Source organism: Poecilia latipinna, unplaced genomic scaffold (genome assembly GCF_001443285.1).
Source record: "Poecilia latipinna isolate Pla-1442-1.1 unplaced genomic scaffold, P_latipinna-1.0 Scaffold1620, whole genome shotgun sequence".
Lineage (NCBI taxonomy): Eukaryota > Metazoa > Chordata > Actinopteri > Cyprinodontiformes > Poeciliidae > Poecilia > Poecilia latipinna.
Window position 1 is genome coordinate 170,751 of NW_015114236.1, and position 15,538 is coordinate 186,288.

General features: G+C 41.6%; 1 protein-coding gene and 1 long non-coding RNA gene across 5 annotated transcripts in view; one reads left to right on the plus strand and one right to left on the minus strand.

Moving 5' to 3' along the window:
- The window catches only part of LOC106964076 (uncharacterized), a 5,366-nt gene extending 3,957 nt beyond the window's left edge, over positions 1-1,409 (plus strand). The window contains exon 2 of the long non-coding RNA XR_001428319.1: positions 6-1,409. This is a non-coding gene — a long non-coding RNA (uncharacterized LOC106964076). The remainder of the gene's footprint in view (positions 1-5) is intronic.
- stag2b (STAG2 cohesin complex component b) overlaps positions 1-15,538 on the minus strand; it is a 28,582-nt gene that overhangs the window by 6,183 nt on the left and 6,861 nt on the right. For 3 of the 4 annotated variants that reach the window (XM_015059328.1, XM_015059327.1, XM_015059329.1), the window contains exons 9-32: positions 14,223-14,296; positions 14,010-14,133; positions 13,768-13,866; positions 13,546-13,625; positions 12,541-12,648; positions 12,331-12,442; positions 12,134-12,251; positions 11,932-12,035; positions 11,072-11,164; positions 10,882-10,971; positions 9,800-10,003; positions 9,057-9,127; positions 8,878-8,965; positions 7,939-8,019; positions 7,748-7,840; positions 7,490-7,664; positions 7,243-7,382; positions 7,042-7,143; positions 6,794-6,942; positions 4,160-4,288; positions 3,695-3,921; positions 3,376-3,604; positions 1,735-1,842; positions 1,508-1,637 (exon numbers count right to left, since the gene is read on the minus strand). In XM_015059328.1, coding sequence (XP_014914814.1) covers positions 1,508-1,637; positions 1,735-1,842; positions 3,376-3,604; positions 3,695-3,921; positions 4,160-4,288; positions 6,794-6,942; positions 7,042-7,143; positions 7,243-7,382; positions 7,490-7,664; positions 7,748-7,840; positions 7,939-8,019; positions 8,878-8,965; positions 9,057-9,127; positions 9,800-10,003; positions 10,882-10,971; positions 11,072-11,164; positions 11,932-12,035; positions 12,134-12,251; positions 12,331-12,442; positions 12,541-12,648; positions 13,546-13,625; positions 13,768-13,866; positions 14,010-14,133; positions 14,223-14,296 — 2,928 coding nt within the window. The remainder of the gene's footprint in view (positions 1-1,507; positions 1,638-1,734; positions 1,843-3,375; positions 3,605-3,694; positions 3,922-4,159; positions 4,289-6,793; positions 6,943-7,041; positions 7,144-7,242; positions 7,383-7,489; positions 7,665-7,747; positions 7,841-7,938; positions 8,020-8,877; positions 8,966-9,056; positions 9,128-9,799; positions 10,004-10,881; positions 10,972-11,071; positions 11,165-11,931; positions 12,036-12,133; positions 12,252-12,330; positions 12,443-12,540; positions 12,649-13,545; positions 13,626-13,767; positions 13,867-14,009; positions 14,134-14,222; positions 14,297-15,538) is intronic. The other variant, XM_015059330.1, reaches the window with a different exon arrangement.

The following is a 15,538-nucleotide window of genomic DNA, read 5'->3' on the forward strand; positions in this document are numbered from 1 at the left end:
CTGAGGTTTGAAGTTCAATATCATCAAAGAGAAAAAAAATAAATAAATTGAAAAATCTGACAGCAGCTTGGTGCTAAATGGCTTAATCTCCAGAAATATTCCGAAATATTTGATGCTTTTTTTTATTTTTTTTTTTACTTTTAAAGTTGTACAATAGACCAACCAAGAAAAAGTGGATGATTAATTAAAAGCTCTTGCTTTTAAGAATTTGAGCTTCTTTTCATAGATGAACTACATCTGTGTTCAGGTGAGTTTGGCGTCGGTCCACTCAGGTACCGGCTCCGACGGAGCAACGTTGAGGTGTTTTCCTCAACGTTTATGATTGGAGCTGCAGTAGTCAGACTTTTATAGCTCACTTTTGAGCTCTGTGCTGCTTTCACCTCATTTGTCCTTAAGAAATATAGTGCAGGAGGATATAAAAATGTTTTCTAAAGCCTTCCTGCCAAACATTTTGCAGACTAGACACCTCAAATTAGAGCCGAGCGATAAATCGATTTTAGTGATTAATTTCTGGTTTATGGAGATTTAATTTTAGGAAAATGTGGGGGGGAGTGGGGGGGGTAACCCAGCAACACAAACTCCTTGGGTTTCCGCAGTTCAGAGTTATGTCAGAACACCCAGGGCGGCCATCTTGTTTGACAAACGATTTTCAGAGCTTCTAATTATATGGACTTTGAAAGCAGATCACGTCTGTGACAAGATACAAATTGGGCTAAGATTTTTCTTCTTTTTCTTTTTTTTTTTTTTTAACAAAAATAAAGTCATAATGTTACAGCCATAGTAACATGAGAATAAAGTTGTAATGTTAGAAGAATTAAGTGCCAAAAGGTTTAATCAAATGAACTTTCTTTTTCTCTTGACAACAACTTTTTCTCACAATTAGAAAAAAAATATTGTAGTCTGGCTTTAATACTCTTCTCTAACTCACAGGAGGGACAGTTGAAATATAGGCTCCTTTTTGAAGCTATGTTCTCTCATTTGTAATTTTTTTTTTTTTTACAAAAGAAACAAAAAAAACATCTAAATCACATCTAGTATGAATAAAAATTAAAAATCTGACTTTTAAGCCATATCCTCCAGTCCTGGTCCAAAGACAGCACAGCTTTGCTGTACTCGCCTTTAACCTTCCTGTTATCTGCTGAAAGTCTTGTTCTCTTGCACAACGGGGGAAACTGGTGGCAATTCTGAACAGAAACCCCATTTAAACTTTTTAAAGTTTGTCTCCTCTTGTTTATCTCACCAATACTGAAAACGGTCTTCAGTCTTTCAGTCTTCTTCCTTCAGGAAGCTCTTCTAGTTAGTGTGGTGCATTCATGGATCACCTATCAGGCTAAAAGTCAGATATTTTCTCATGGAATTTCTTTGAATAACAGTCTAATACAGATTTGGGTTACTTGCTGAAGGGAATGAAAAATAAAAATGCTACTTAGCAAGCAGCAACGTGAAAAAAAAAGTGAAAATAAATTTCTCAAGTTCAGTTTATTTCTAATCTTTCCTTGTGTCTTACCAGATCGATGTCCATGGTGTCAAAGTCCATGCCTTCGTTGAGGTCGTCCATCCGCCCCTCCGATGACATCATCACGTCCTCTACGATGGGCTCTTCGTCCTCCTCCATGAGCCCGGTGCCGCGCCGACTGCTGGACAAAAAAGAACAAAAAAAAAAGTCATATGGTTAGCAAACCACAGCGGCGATCTGTGCCTTTCCGCCTGGCAGTTGGCCTTCGGGGGTCTTACATGGCGTGCTGCAGATTGGTCCTGAGCTTTGCGTAGTTCATGGCTCTCTCTTGCTGCTGGCGCGCCTCTTCCTGCTGCCTCTGGGCCAGCATCCACGTCACCTGGGAACTGGAGGCACAAGGGCGGATGAGTTCCTCCTACCTCCAGCGTTTTAACTGGAGATGGCAGTATATGTGTCAGACGCGGCTTCAATTTCCCGCTGGCCGGGCGCCCGCGAGACGTTTGAGACGAATAAATAAGCAGAGCGGGGACCGGCCGCTTGGCAGGCAGCGGAGTGCAAACATTTTTTATTTTTTTTTGCGACCGGGTTTGGCCTCCGAATTAAAAGGCGCGCGGACGGGGAATGACTCTGAGCGGCGTCCTAATGCACCCTGGCTCCATCCGCTCGGCCAGCGAGCGAACCACCGAACTGAATCGCTGCCCTGGACGCAAGCCTGGGGTGAATTAATAAGGAAAACTTGCAGTACTGAAGGGGTTGGGTTTCTGCACTGTGGATATGGTGAATTTTTTTATTTATTTTTTTGGTGAGCACAAACAAACCGCTGCTGAAAGGTGATGTTTGAGGATGAACGTTTGGGACCGAGTCTTTTATTTGAACTGGAAACGACAGCACAGATCAGACTACTCACCCCCGTACCTCCCCCACCCACCCCGACCTCTGCGTGAGCCTTTTATACTACAGACCGTTATCAACCGTTTAGACAGCGTCACGCCATGGAAACTTCTGACAGTGTGCCTGCAGGAATAACCTTTAACTGTGATTTTAGAGGGAACAGAACTACACGAGTAAAATAACTAAATACCCAAAGTCGGCTGAAAGAAGGCGTGGATCAGGGATCTAATAATAGATTTACGTGGACTAATTTTCTTCACTTTATTTAGAAAGATTGCATTATCTATGACAGCTTTATTCATTTTCCCACACCCAGGGGGATTTTTAGTTTCCTCTGATTCGATGAAAAGCACCCAAGTGACTCAGGATTATAGATTTGTTAAAAGTGTCTGAGAAAGTCTGATCCTACGTCGAGTTCTGTCCCACTATAGTCGAGGGTCTGTTTTTATTTGACTTTTTTCGATCTTTCCTAGATTCAGATTAGCAATTGTCAAATTCATGAGACTTTTCCACAGTGAGCAGGTTTTAAACATGGAGCCTGAAAATGGCCAGGAGGTAAAAGAAGTGGATGGCAGGAAGGAAGGCAAAAACAAAGCAAGGATGGAAAGGAGGATACAAGGAAGAGAGGAGGAAAAGTGGAAACAAGTAAAGGAACAAGAAAGGACTAAGACAAAAGAGAAAGAAAGAAAGGAAGAAGGAGACTAGGAAGGAAAAGACAAGGAAGAAAGAAAGCTACAACGAAGGAAGGAAAGAAGAAAGAGCAGAAAGAAGGAAAGGAGACAAGAAAAAAGGAGACAGGGAGAGAAAGAGAGAAAGGAGACAAAGAAGAATTTTCCTTTTCCCCCATCCCTATCCAGACCAGGAAACGCATCACATCCATACTTTTCCACCCTCATAGATGCTTTGTATAACGGTTTATATTTTCCAAACTCGGAGTGACTCCTCCCATGTGGTCAGCGATCGCAGGGCGACGCGTGAAACTGAAAGCAAACCAACAGCAGGAGGTGGAGGAAGTGAGGCATGTGTACTTGTAATCCATGGGAGTCTGGTGGTGCTGAGGCGTCTGCGGATGGTGCTGTTGGTGTGGGAGAGGGTGGGGCGGCGGCTGCTGCTCGTGGGGGAGCGCGTAGACCCCCATGTAGCTGTCGTCCCGCCCCCTCTTGGGGTCCCGCATGGCAGTGGAGGTGAGATGAGGGGAAGGCAACATGACGGGGGTCTGAATGCTCTGCTGCCAGACGTCGCCGCTGCTGCTCTCCTCTGGAACGAGAAAACCACCACATGCTCAATTCCCCAATCAACATTTAGAGGTCAGCGAACGCTAATCGATAAAAGGTGGCGTTCTCAAACCTTCCGGCAGCTTCCTCTTTGCCGCCGACGTTCCGGCCGTCGCCGCCGGAGGCTTCACCTTCTTGGAGCGGACCGAGGAACCCCGGCTGGAGTAGCCGCTCATCACCGACATGGTGTCGTCGTCGCCGCCCGCCTGCAGCGAGTTCCTGTAGGAGATCAGCGGAAGCCAGCAGTCCTCTCGTTGCAGAGCCATCTGGAACGTCATGAAGGCCTCCAGGTAAATGGGGGTAACCAGGGAAAAAAAAAAAAAAAAAAAAAAAAGAAACAGGAAGGGCATGTCAGACGCGTCGAGAGCGACCAACTTGACACACAAGACCAGGTGCAGATTCCACCAACTGGGGCAGCAGAACGCCAGTTGCTCCGTTTGTCAAAGACACCTGCTGCGCTCCGTATCTGGAGCTCCAGATCTGGAACGCAGCAGCAGCACACAGACGTTCAGCGGGAAAACAAGCAGAGAGCTCTTACACAGTCCTCTTGTCTTGTCTCATCAGCTTGGAGGAGAACTCGCTGAGGATGTCCAAGAAGGCCAAGTTGAGGGGAGGGCCTCCCTCTCCCTGAGGACTGGGCTCCTTGAACGCAAACTCTATACCGTCCCTGGAAAAACAAATGCAGGCAGAGAGAAAAATACGACACTGTGAGGAAGAAATATGTCATAAAAACAAAAACAAAAAGCAGTATCACGAAGGACACTGCTTTTCACTTTAGTGAAGATACTCACGGCTAACATTTCATAAACATCTAGAAATTACATAGAAATAACTCAAATTAAAAGTGATTACTCGACTACTGAAATGCTGGTCAACTAATTCAGTAGTCAATTGATGATTAACTGGCGTAAACAGACGAAAAATGGCCAATTTGCCGAAAGAACAATCACCCTCAGAGAAGTAATTAAGTTGGGCTGAAACAATTAATCGTGATTAATCGATTGTTGAAATAATTGCCAACTAATTTAGTAATTGATTAATCATTAACTGGAGTACACAGACTCTAAAAATGGCCATTTGCTGAAGGAACATCACCCACAACAGTGATTACGCTGAAACTGTGCAAAAAAAAAAAAAAAATTTAAAAATAACTTTCTGTAAATATGATCTACCCAGACTTCCTTAAATGGCATAGTTTTAGTTTTTTAAAAAATAAAAGTTTTCGCTTTTAAAAAAATAAAATTCTCTTTAGGCACCTTTTGCTGTTTAATTTTTAATCAAAAAACGTTAGTTGACTAAATTTCTTTAGCTGCAGATGCATCCTTTGTGTATATAAGAAATAAATGCTATTGCATTGTAGACAAATTTTTTATTTTTATTCAAAAAAGTATTTGAATTATTTGCTTATTTTAATGCATTTCTAAAAATTTTTAAAAAAAAAAAAAAAAAAAAAAAAAAAAAAGAAGTCTCAAATAAAATAAAGCTGCAGAATGAGCCAAAACAATTGTTCTGATTCATGAACTAATTGTAAGAATAATCCATAGAACAATTTATTACAAAATAAAAAGGTCTGGTTCTTTTAATGCGAACCTGCTACGATAAATTCTGTTGGAATAAATAAAACACACAGTTCATCCTTCTCTATAAAGACCAGACTGTTTTTGAAAAGTCGGCCTCGGTTTACACGACAAACGTCTCCAGCACTTTATAGGGAGCTTAATAAACCAGACATGGATTCCCAGCTAGCGGTGCTCAGAACCGCTCATATTTTAGACACGTTTACAAGCCGCTTAAAACCAAAGCATTTTAAGCCGAGCATTCCTGCAAAAGAATAATCTCCTTTTTATACTCTTAGTTTACAAACTCCAACTCCCTGTAATTTTATATTTATTGAAGAGGTCTGGGCATTTATCACTTTGGTTTGGATTACCGTGATTCCACTTTATAGGGCTCAGCTGTCCCATTACATTGTAAAATGAATTTTGTTATGTACTGCACTGCATTCTACTACTCGCTGGGATTCCCTTTGAGTGTTGGTCTGGATGTTACACTGAGGAGCTTAATAAGCCACAGCAAAAGACAAGGTGCAGGAAACCCTTTTCTGATTCCGAGCACACCGCTAACCAAACCACACACCATCGCACGATACGAGATTAATATGTGTTTCAAGTCAAAATGTCAAACTGTTTGAGGCTCAGATTTTCTTTTTTTTCCCCTTTCCAAGTTAACTATGAATCCATAATAGATATTTCTACAGATTCAAATGTTGAATATCTAAAAACCAGAGAGACAGATGGAAGGTGAGACAAACTGATGGATGCAATGAAATTTCTTTCATTATTTTCCAAATTCCATTGTATTTTTCTGAATTCAATTTAAACCTTTATTTTTACATAAAAGGTACGTATTTATGGTGTGACTGAAAAAAAAACACAAAAACACAAAAACAAATCAATAGCTAGAGTTCATAGAGTTCACCATTTACCGTTTTTCTGTTTCACATCTATAATAGTCTAATGTGGTTCAACAAAACATTGGTTTTGCAAAACACTATGCGCAAAACTAAAATTGTTTTATAGTAAAAAAAAAAAAGATGCTTTAGAATTGACTGAAACACCAAGAAAATTTGTCCCATAAAAAACCTATAATAGTGAAAATGCGTGGACATTTCCATGATGATCTGGACGTTTGTTCGTTTTTTATTTATTCAATCCGTCACAGACATCTCCATTAAAAGTAATGTTTCTCGCAGTTATAATGAGGAATTATTGAAATAATTGTCAACTAATGTAGCAATTGCAATTAATTACTGAAAAATTAACAACCAAGTTGTTAGTTGTAGATTAATTGTTAACTAATCGTGAACTAGTGTGGCGTTTCCCAACCCTGGTCCTCAAGGCGCGCTGCCCTGCATGTTTTAGACGTTTCCCTGATTTAAGACGCCCGATTCAGATGATTGCAGTTCAGTAACAGCCTGTTAGTCAGCAATCAATTGAAATCATGTGTGCTTGAAGCAGAGAAACATCTAAAACATGCAGAGCATGTTGGGAAACACTGAACTAAAGTATTAAAAGATAACGCAGCAGAAGACGACAATTGTTGAACTTTTAAATACAGAATCAAGAAGGCTACAACAACAGAGTGAAGCAGCAAGGACAGAACGAAGCCTTACTTGTGGAGCATGGCGATGGCGTCTCGGGTTTTCACTTGGTCGAGGCCGAAGGTCAGGGAGAACCGACGCGCCAACTCTTTGATTCCGCAGAACGCGGAGGAGGAGCGGTCGAACCCGTGACCCAGTTCAGACAGCATTTCGTTAAACAGCTGCAACCAGAACAAACGTTGAAAAGGTACGAGCATTAGATCAAACATTGAAAATTAGAAAAGCGGAATCAACGTTTCGAACCGAGCGTGTCCACCAACCTGCTGCAGACTCAGAATCAACGTCTTGGCACACTGGATCTTGTCGATTTGTCGAGTCTTACTCATGGTCTCCTTGATGATGTCACCATAATCGTTGTAATACTGAGAAACAGAAAACAGAACGCCACTGATTCAGCTTTTGTTCCTGCAGATTCCCATTATTATTATTACTATTACGATGAAGGACAAAGTAAAACTCACTCTCATGTACTGCTTGAAGATGTCCGCTCCAGTCCTCATTTCTACCACGCAGTAGATGATGAGCTTACAATAGGCAGCCAGGAGGTTCCTCCTCTTGTGCAGAGCTTCGATCTTTACCGCCTCGTCGTCCTGCTGGCCATCTAAAAATAAAAAAATAAGAAGAAGAAAAAAACACCAGAAGATCAAAAATGAGGCGTCCACCGCAGCAGCTGCAGGTGATCTTAGGAACTCGGATCTTAATTCGTACCTGTGCTGTTGGTGTCGTCGTCCTGGTCGATGAAGACGTGGTTCAGGATGAAAGACAGCAGCTCCGACTGTAAGGAGTCCTCTGGCGAATAAACCAAAGGCTCCAGGTGTTCCCGGCCTCCCGAGACCATCTGATGGCTGAAGATGAGCAGAAGGTCACACAGGATGGTGAACGCCTGTTGGGAGCAGGATGAGAAAATGTTACGCGCAAGAACATCTACAAATCGAGCGGAGTTTATGTCGCAGGTTTTCCTCCCACCTGCTCTTTGACGGCCGTGTTGACGTTGGTGAGGTAGCGCTGGCACATCATGCAGAAAGCCCTCATCTGCTTCCTCAGGTTGACCATGTCGTCCTGACAGCAAAATAAACCCCATTTTATTTAAGATCTTCAACTTCCACGCACGTTTTTCTCCTCAATTTAACTTCAAAACAAAGACTGAAAGTCCTCACCTTTCTTGAACTGCCCTCGGACAACTTAGCCAGCTGCCACAGAATGACGTAGTGGGTACACTGCAGCGAATGGATGACTATCTGCTCAGACAAAAAGAAAGGCAATAAAAGACAAAGATGATCAATTATATTGCATTTAGACTCCATAGCACCTTGTAAAAGTATTAAAACCTCTTAAATCTTTTCACATTTTGCTACATGAGCACAAACGTCAGCAGAATGATCATCTTTGAGGATCTACAGACTCATCTTTTTTCAAAGAGTTCAAGTGAAGTCAGATCAGATAAAGAGCATCCTGGAGCCTTAGTTTTCAAGGCCTATACCACACATGCTCAGTTGGATTTATACCCGGACTTTGACTGTGCCACTTGAGAACATGAGTTAGCTTTAGGTCCGACTCTGTGATTAGGATCGTTGTCCTCCTAAAAACCGAACCTCCACCAAGTCTGTCGCAATTAATCGCTTGACGAATTAAAACGAGTTGATCATTTCCATTCTGATGATTAATAATTTTACAGGGAGACTTTGTTTACAATCCATTTTCATTTATGGTTTCGTTTGTGTGTCTTTGTTTCTTTTTTATTTATCATTTTCAGTCAATTTATTTTGGACATTTTAAATGTCTTCCAGTGTTGAGAGTTTTTACAAAGTCAAAATTTGTTAGACTTCAAGGGGGAAAACTTGCATTATTATGCCATTATCAATATATTGATAAATGTTTTGTCATGAGATTTGAGTCATATTTCAGCCCTCAAGTGTTTTGGTTTTATCTGCCTTCTTGCCTGGGTTAGCTGCAACTTAGTAGCTTTACTTCTGAAAACCCATTTCACAATTTTGCGCTGCTTTGTGTTGGACCATCACATAAAAACGCATTACAGCTCGATAAAACAGAAAAACGTAGTGGAGTGTGAATACTTTTGACTGTGGACGTTTCATTACCTGCTCAGGCATGTCTCCATTCTCTATACCCGTGTTGAGCAGCTTGAAGTTGCTTGTGAAGAGGTCCCACCCTGACAGGTCGTGTGCACTGCGACAAATAAAAACACCACCGCATGTTAACGATGCTCTAAGAGGGAGGAAAGGCGCGTCGGTACGGCGATGCCATGATGGGTTCGTACTTGTGAAACGCGGTGATCCTCTTTAGAGTTGACAAAACCTGATAAGCATCATCTTCATCCGCATCTTCACCCTGGAGAGAGATTTATTGTTAGAAATCAACTATGCAGAGGGAGAGAAAATAAATAATATTAAACAACCCTATAAACCGTGTGTCAAACTCGAGGCCTGGGGACCAAATCTGGGCTACCACAGCTTCTACCTCAAGAGGGATGCAAAATCAGATAATTGTTTGCCAAAATATTAGTTTCTTAATCAAATCAAAGCCATTTTTAACTATATTCTGCTGAATTACGTCAATCCACAATTGCAGAAATTTGCGCAGAATGAACACATTTCCGCACTTCCTCGCACAAAAGCATCATTGTGAGATTACTGCAAATTTTCTGCAAAAATGATCAAAAGCATTGGGTTAAAGTGACTACCAACTCCAACCTGCAGGTGGCAGTATTACTTCTACAATGCCGCTCTGTTTTACTTGATGTCAACTTATCACCCGCCACTGATACAGCGAGTAACAAAGAGTCACATTTACCAACATGTATAAGCACAAAAATCCTGTAAATATTTATATTTCAAAATTCTAGAGGAACTGATAAATGTGAAAAGCAGTTTGTTAAAGGGTTTTTAATCCATGTGTTTGAGAACATTCATGATCTGGATGTGGTGCAAAGTGAAAATGAAAGTTTGACTCCAAAGCTCTGGATTCTGATCAAAACCGCCTCCGGGTGGACGCGGCTCCCACCTCTTGTAGAAAGTCCTCCAGTAGCCGGCTGAACTTGTCCACCAGCTCGTCCAGGAGCTGCGAGCGAGCGATGTCTACCCTGTTGAAGATTGTGAACTCCTCGTTGCAGAGGGCGTGGTACGTCTTGGAGCACGACTCCAAAACTTCAGTGTCTGTGTGCTTCTCCACTATTTCCTTGATCTGACGCAGCAGGGCCTCCAGGTGCTGCGGAGAGCGGTAAACAGATCAATCGCTGACGCTAACCACATTTTCTGGAGGAAGAATCTATTAGTAACAATAACAAGAGGGAAGCTGGAACAATTCGCCTCGGGCCCGGTGGTACAAAGCAGGATTATTGGATCGGTGAGATAACACAAGGCCTGCGTGTTTTCAGTGTCCCAAACCCATCGGCCTGATCGTTTATCCTGGAAAACAAACCCGCCCCGAAGGAGGCCGGGTTTTTATTAAAAAGGAAGGGATCGATACATGTAAAGCGGAGCCGCCAGGGCGTTTTTCTTGGAGTAATAAAAAGATACAAATGCTTCGATAAACAGGTTGGTCCGTTTTCACCGCTTCCAGGCTAATGCGGTTAAATGTGACCTTTACGAGGAAAATCTGATGAGAAACGATTCAGCAGGAAGAGCTGAGAGAGATTCCCACACACTTGCTGCTGTTGAATTTTAATATGCAGTAAAGTGGAGCGATGTAAAACATTAATAAAATATTGTGTCTCGAGTTTTTGTTTTGAAGCTCATGATAAAGATTACTAATAAAACCACAACGGGGATGAATAAAATGGGGTCGTTTTTGTAAACACTGGCTGCCACATTAGACATTACACAGTTACAAACACACTTAAATTTAAAAAAATAGAGAGTTGGATATTGTTGACATTTTTTAAATCATTTAGTGTTTTCCACATATTTTTTATACATAACATTAAAAAAATGAGCATCCTGGTTCTCACTGATTAATCATCTCATCGTTTGTGCATAAATGAACACATTAAACTTGTACAACTGATGACGCTGATGTTGCGACATCATTTTGTTAAAGTCATGAGCCAGAAAGTCTAAATAATTCTGCTCTGTAACCCGTCTTACCTTCTCCAGACGTCCTGTGGTGTAAATCTCCAGGTCAAAGTACTGAGGCAGCTGTAACAAGTTAGTCACCTTCTCTGCGTCAACAGCGTACTGCGAGGGGGGGAGAGATACATTCCAGGATATTTTTTTGCAACAATGTTTGTCGGAATTGTTCTTGACAGAAACAAAAGTTGGATGCATGCGGCGTTACCTTGGCCAGTAGAGGCGGCAAAGCCACGGCGAACAGCTCCGTTATTCGTGTCCGATCGTCCAGCTGGGTTTTCTTCTCTTTCGCCGTCATTACCTGATCAGGAATTGGAAACCAGTTAGAAGACTGTTCACGACACTGGTTTGCTTTTATACAGCCGTAAACACTCCTGGATGGAGAGTCAAAGCAACTAAAGATGGCGGCAAGCGTGAAGTGTTTTAAGTGTACAAAGATCCACTCTATGTCCATATGCCACTTTCCTAGACTCAGATTAGCAGCATTCCTGGACCTTTACAAAAATATGAACGAAAAAGAAAAGAAGACAGAAAATAGAGAGAAGGAAAGAAAGCAAAATGAAGAAAAGGGGAAGGAAGGAAGGAAAGCAAGGGAAAATAAAAACTGAAGGAAAGCAAAAAGGGAAGGAAAGAGGGCAAAAATGAAGAAAAGGGGAAGGAAGGAAAGAAAGCAAGGGGAAGTGGAAGGAAGGCAAAACAAATAAAAGGTAAAAATGAAAAAAGAGAAGGAAGTTTTAAAAAAAGGAAAGAGGAAGGTAGGAAGCCAAAGGAATAATGGAAACAAAAAGTGAAGTAAAAAGAGAAGGAAGGAAAGAAAGAGGAAAAAGGGAAATGAGGAAGTAAAAAGAAAGATCAAGGGAGAAAAAGGGAGAAAAAAGGAGGTAAAAAAGGAAGACTAGTCCAAAAAAATGAAGGAAGTTTTAGAGCTTACGAAAAAAAGAAAAGAAAGTCCAGAAAAAAAAAAAATAGTCCACACGCTATTATTTTCCCACATGTGTATTCATGTCTAGAAAATACAGGAATCATAATCTGTTCTTCTCAGGATATGACAGAAAGCATCCCTCCTACCCTCTTGCCTGTTCCTCTTCCAACAGGTGGATGGCATTCAGCAGCCTGACGCACAGTGCACAGCATGATTTCAATCAAAGCTGTTTCTTGTCTATCTGTAAGAGCTGCGCACACACACACACACAGTCAGCCTCATTTAGACGACATTTTTGCTTTATAAATGCTTTTAGTACGGGAAGTTGTGAAGCAAAAGGAGGCGTACCTTCCTCTCCTGGCATGGGGTCGTCCAGCAGTAAGCTGATCATACACTCCCAGTCTTTCAGTAGCTCTGCACCACATTCCCAGAGGGAGTCCACCAGGTAAGCCGCGTGCTCATGGAGCTGAAAGGATGGAGAGAGTCAGGCCTGCACGAAGCGGACAAACATGCTGCGGCCGGAGAACAGGAAGCGAGACGCCTACCTCGCTCTCCAGGAAGAAAAAGACAGTGGTCTTAATGAGGTTAGCGTTGGGGCTTTGCCGGCCTCTTCTTTTCGGGGCGCCCTCCTCCTCTGGTTCTCGCTGACTGAACAATCTGTGAGGAAAATGCTTCGTTAGCAACGGCGAGAAACATTGCTCTGTTTTTGGATAAACACAGAAAACCAAGCCACGGCTCAATAAGTCCTGACGTACTTCTTGTAGAGGAATTCTCCAGCTGCGACTGCAACCGGCCTGTGCGCCGAGTAGACCAGGTGGTAGACGCTCTCGCAGTCCTCGGGCGTCAAGACCTCATCTGTACTACTGCAGAGACGAACACGGGCAGCTTTACCAAACGGCTCACAGCTATCCGAAGCGGCAGGTTTTCCACAACCTTTTCCCACAACTTTAAGTCCTTTTACTAACATGCCAGCATGACAGGAGTTTTTGTCCATGTGTGCAATGGTTTCTACTTAAACACAAGACTTTTTAAGACTGTTAATGAAATTTTGCACCACAGACGCAGAATGTTCTGTGGCGAAGTTCTGCGTCACCATGGAAATGTGCAAATTTCGTCCAGCCAACTGACAAATAAATTTGCACTTGCCCACGATAGACGCAAAAATGTTAACAAGCTGGCTGGCTAGCAAGGGAAGCCGACTCGAGCCACAGAACGCAACATCTCAAACAATCCATAATTTCAAAATGAATAAAAACAAGCAGAATGTGGTATAGTCCTGTCATGACAAAATTTAGGACCTGTGTGAATTTGTTTGATTGAATTTAAGACATTTTAAGGCTATAAAGTAGCTCACTATCTGAGTGGATCGCCAAGAGCTGCACCAATTAATTGGTCAGATGTCAGAATCAGTCAAAACTCTCCTTGTTTTACTCAGACAGGTTAAACACTGAAAAATCGGATTTTTCCCCTCTTCATTAAAAGCATCAAAACAAAGCCCGATTGCTGTGATTATTAATAATGAGCAAGAAAACAAAAATATTCTCAGCAATAATAATTTGGAAAAGACTAATAATCTTTGTCGGTATTCACTCTCTTTTCTTGCTTCAATCTTTACACCAAAATAAAAAAATAAATCAAAGTGCAATAATAATGGTAACATTTAAACAGCTGCAGGAATAACTGTTGTTTTTCTGTTTTAAATAACAGAAAATATGATTTATTTCACACCTGCTCATCACTACGTGTTAAAACAGACTTACTTTAAGACTAGTGTGAGCAGTTTAATCGCTTGTACTGCAACATCATATTCCTTATCAAGGGTCATGGAGACGATCCGATCCTAAAAAACCAAAAAAATAATAAAGAGAAGAATCTGGTTTAACAAGTCATTCATCACAATAAAAACAAAGTAATAAGCACATTGTGTGACTATACTAAAATCATAGCTGCAGTTTTAAAGTCGTCCAGCAGGTGGTGCTGACCTTAAAGCGGCTGGTGAAGAGCTCCAGTCTTGCATTGAGCTCTCTGTTGTGGTAGAGGCCCTGCAGAGCTGTCAGACACTTCAGACGTACCTCCCCTTGCTGGAACCAAGTCAGAAACAGCGCGGGATATTCAAACACTTTTTTTTTTTTTTTTTAAATACACACGTGAAATGCGTATTTAAACCTTCAGTCTACAAGTTTACCAACAGCAGCAGCAAAGATGAGTCTGAAGAGCACCGTACCTTATCATGCATCGTCCATCCCACGTACTTCAGATAGCTGTCGTTGAGGAAGGCATCGCTGTACAGTTTCATCCACACACCGATCTCCTCTATGCAGATGGCCCTGATTTCTGCTATCGAGTCTCTGTGGGCACGAGAGTCCGTTCAGAAAAGAGGCAGTCTAGATTTTGAGTTTCTCTTCTCTGTGACAAAAAGTTTTATTCAGAGACGTACCGATATCGATGAACGAACACGCCTTTGAAAATTGCATTCATCATGTTCTCGATTTCGTCCTGATTTTCTTGGAGCTGAAATAAAACAGAATTTGTTTTATTTTTATGTAAATAACAGCAAGTCAAATGGGAATCCTAGACGACAGTAACTAGAGGGATTGAAACAAACCAAGTGTGACGGTTCGCAATGTCACACTGCTACAAACTGAGCTAACAGATGGATGCCTGGTTGTATGGATGCTGTTGCATAAACCGGAATCGCACGCTAAGTAACCCTGCAGAGCAGATCTACCACCGACTGAGTTACAGTTTTGATCTGGAACAAAAAAAACCTTCATCCAGTCAGCAACAGGCTTTTATAAATAGGATCACTCTCCACTTCCTGGTTGATCAGAACAGTAAAATTTTTTTTTTGCTCACGCCTCTAAACCGATTGCAGAGGTAAACAGGCACTTCAGCACCAACTAAAGAGCTGCTGATGGAGATGGACGACCAATCAAAACGTTGAACTCCTGAATTAGTTTTGTTCCTAATCTGCCTAGTTCATGGCCAAAAACATAAACGATCCTCCAGCCTGGCTATCTGGCTGTGGAAAACCACACATCTTCGTTTTAGCAGTGGGACTGAGTTGATGGTGGGAGAACCTCACTAAGGATTTTTGCTTTTTAGACGTCTTTAGCAAACGTCCATCACCAAATGTCAGAAGAAATGTGATAAAACTTTAACTGGTGAAACTCAACTCATGATTCACGAGCTGATCTATAGTTTCCACAGTAAGTGGGGAAACCAGTGAATGTTGCATTAGTATTAACACATTGCTAGGAGAAGAGTAGTACACGACCGCACTTTATTATTCACCCACACACTTACTCTCAGATTACAGCTCCACATTAGGGCTGCAACAACTACTCAACATGAATGATGTCAACTGCGAAATATAACAGTGAATTCATCTTATAAGAGTATATATAGTTTCATCTTAACAGCGAGGGAAATTCACTCCTTCAATAGCAGCACTGCACTACATTTCAACGTCACATGATCAAACAACTACTACATGACCGCCGACCGCCACCCCCACCCAAAAAAAGTATTTTTTTTTCTCTAATCAGATGATATATTTAAAAAAATCACTAGTATCGGTCGATATGGAAGTTGGTGCTGATATATCACATGTCACGTTTTTGTCTTTCTGGAAATGTTGCTGAATATTTTCTTTCGTGATCAGCAGGGTAGGAGCCACATTAGCATGCCATTACAACTAAATGGAGCGGTAATGTTTGGTAATGTTTTGCTTTTCTAGCTATGATTTGTTAT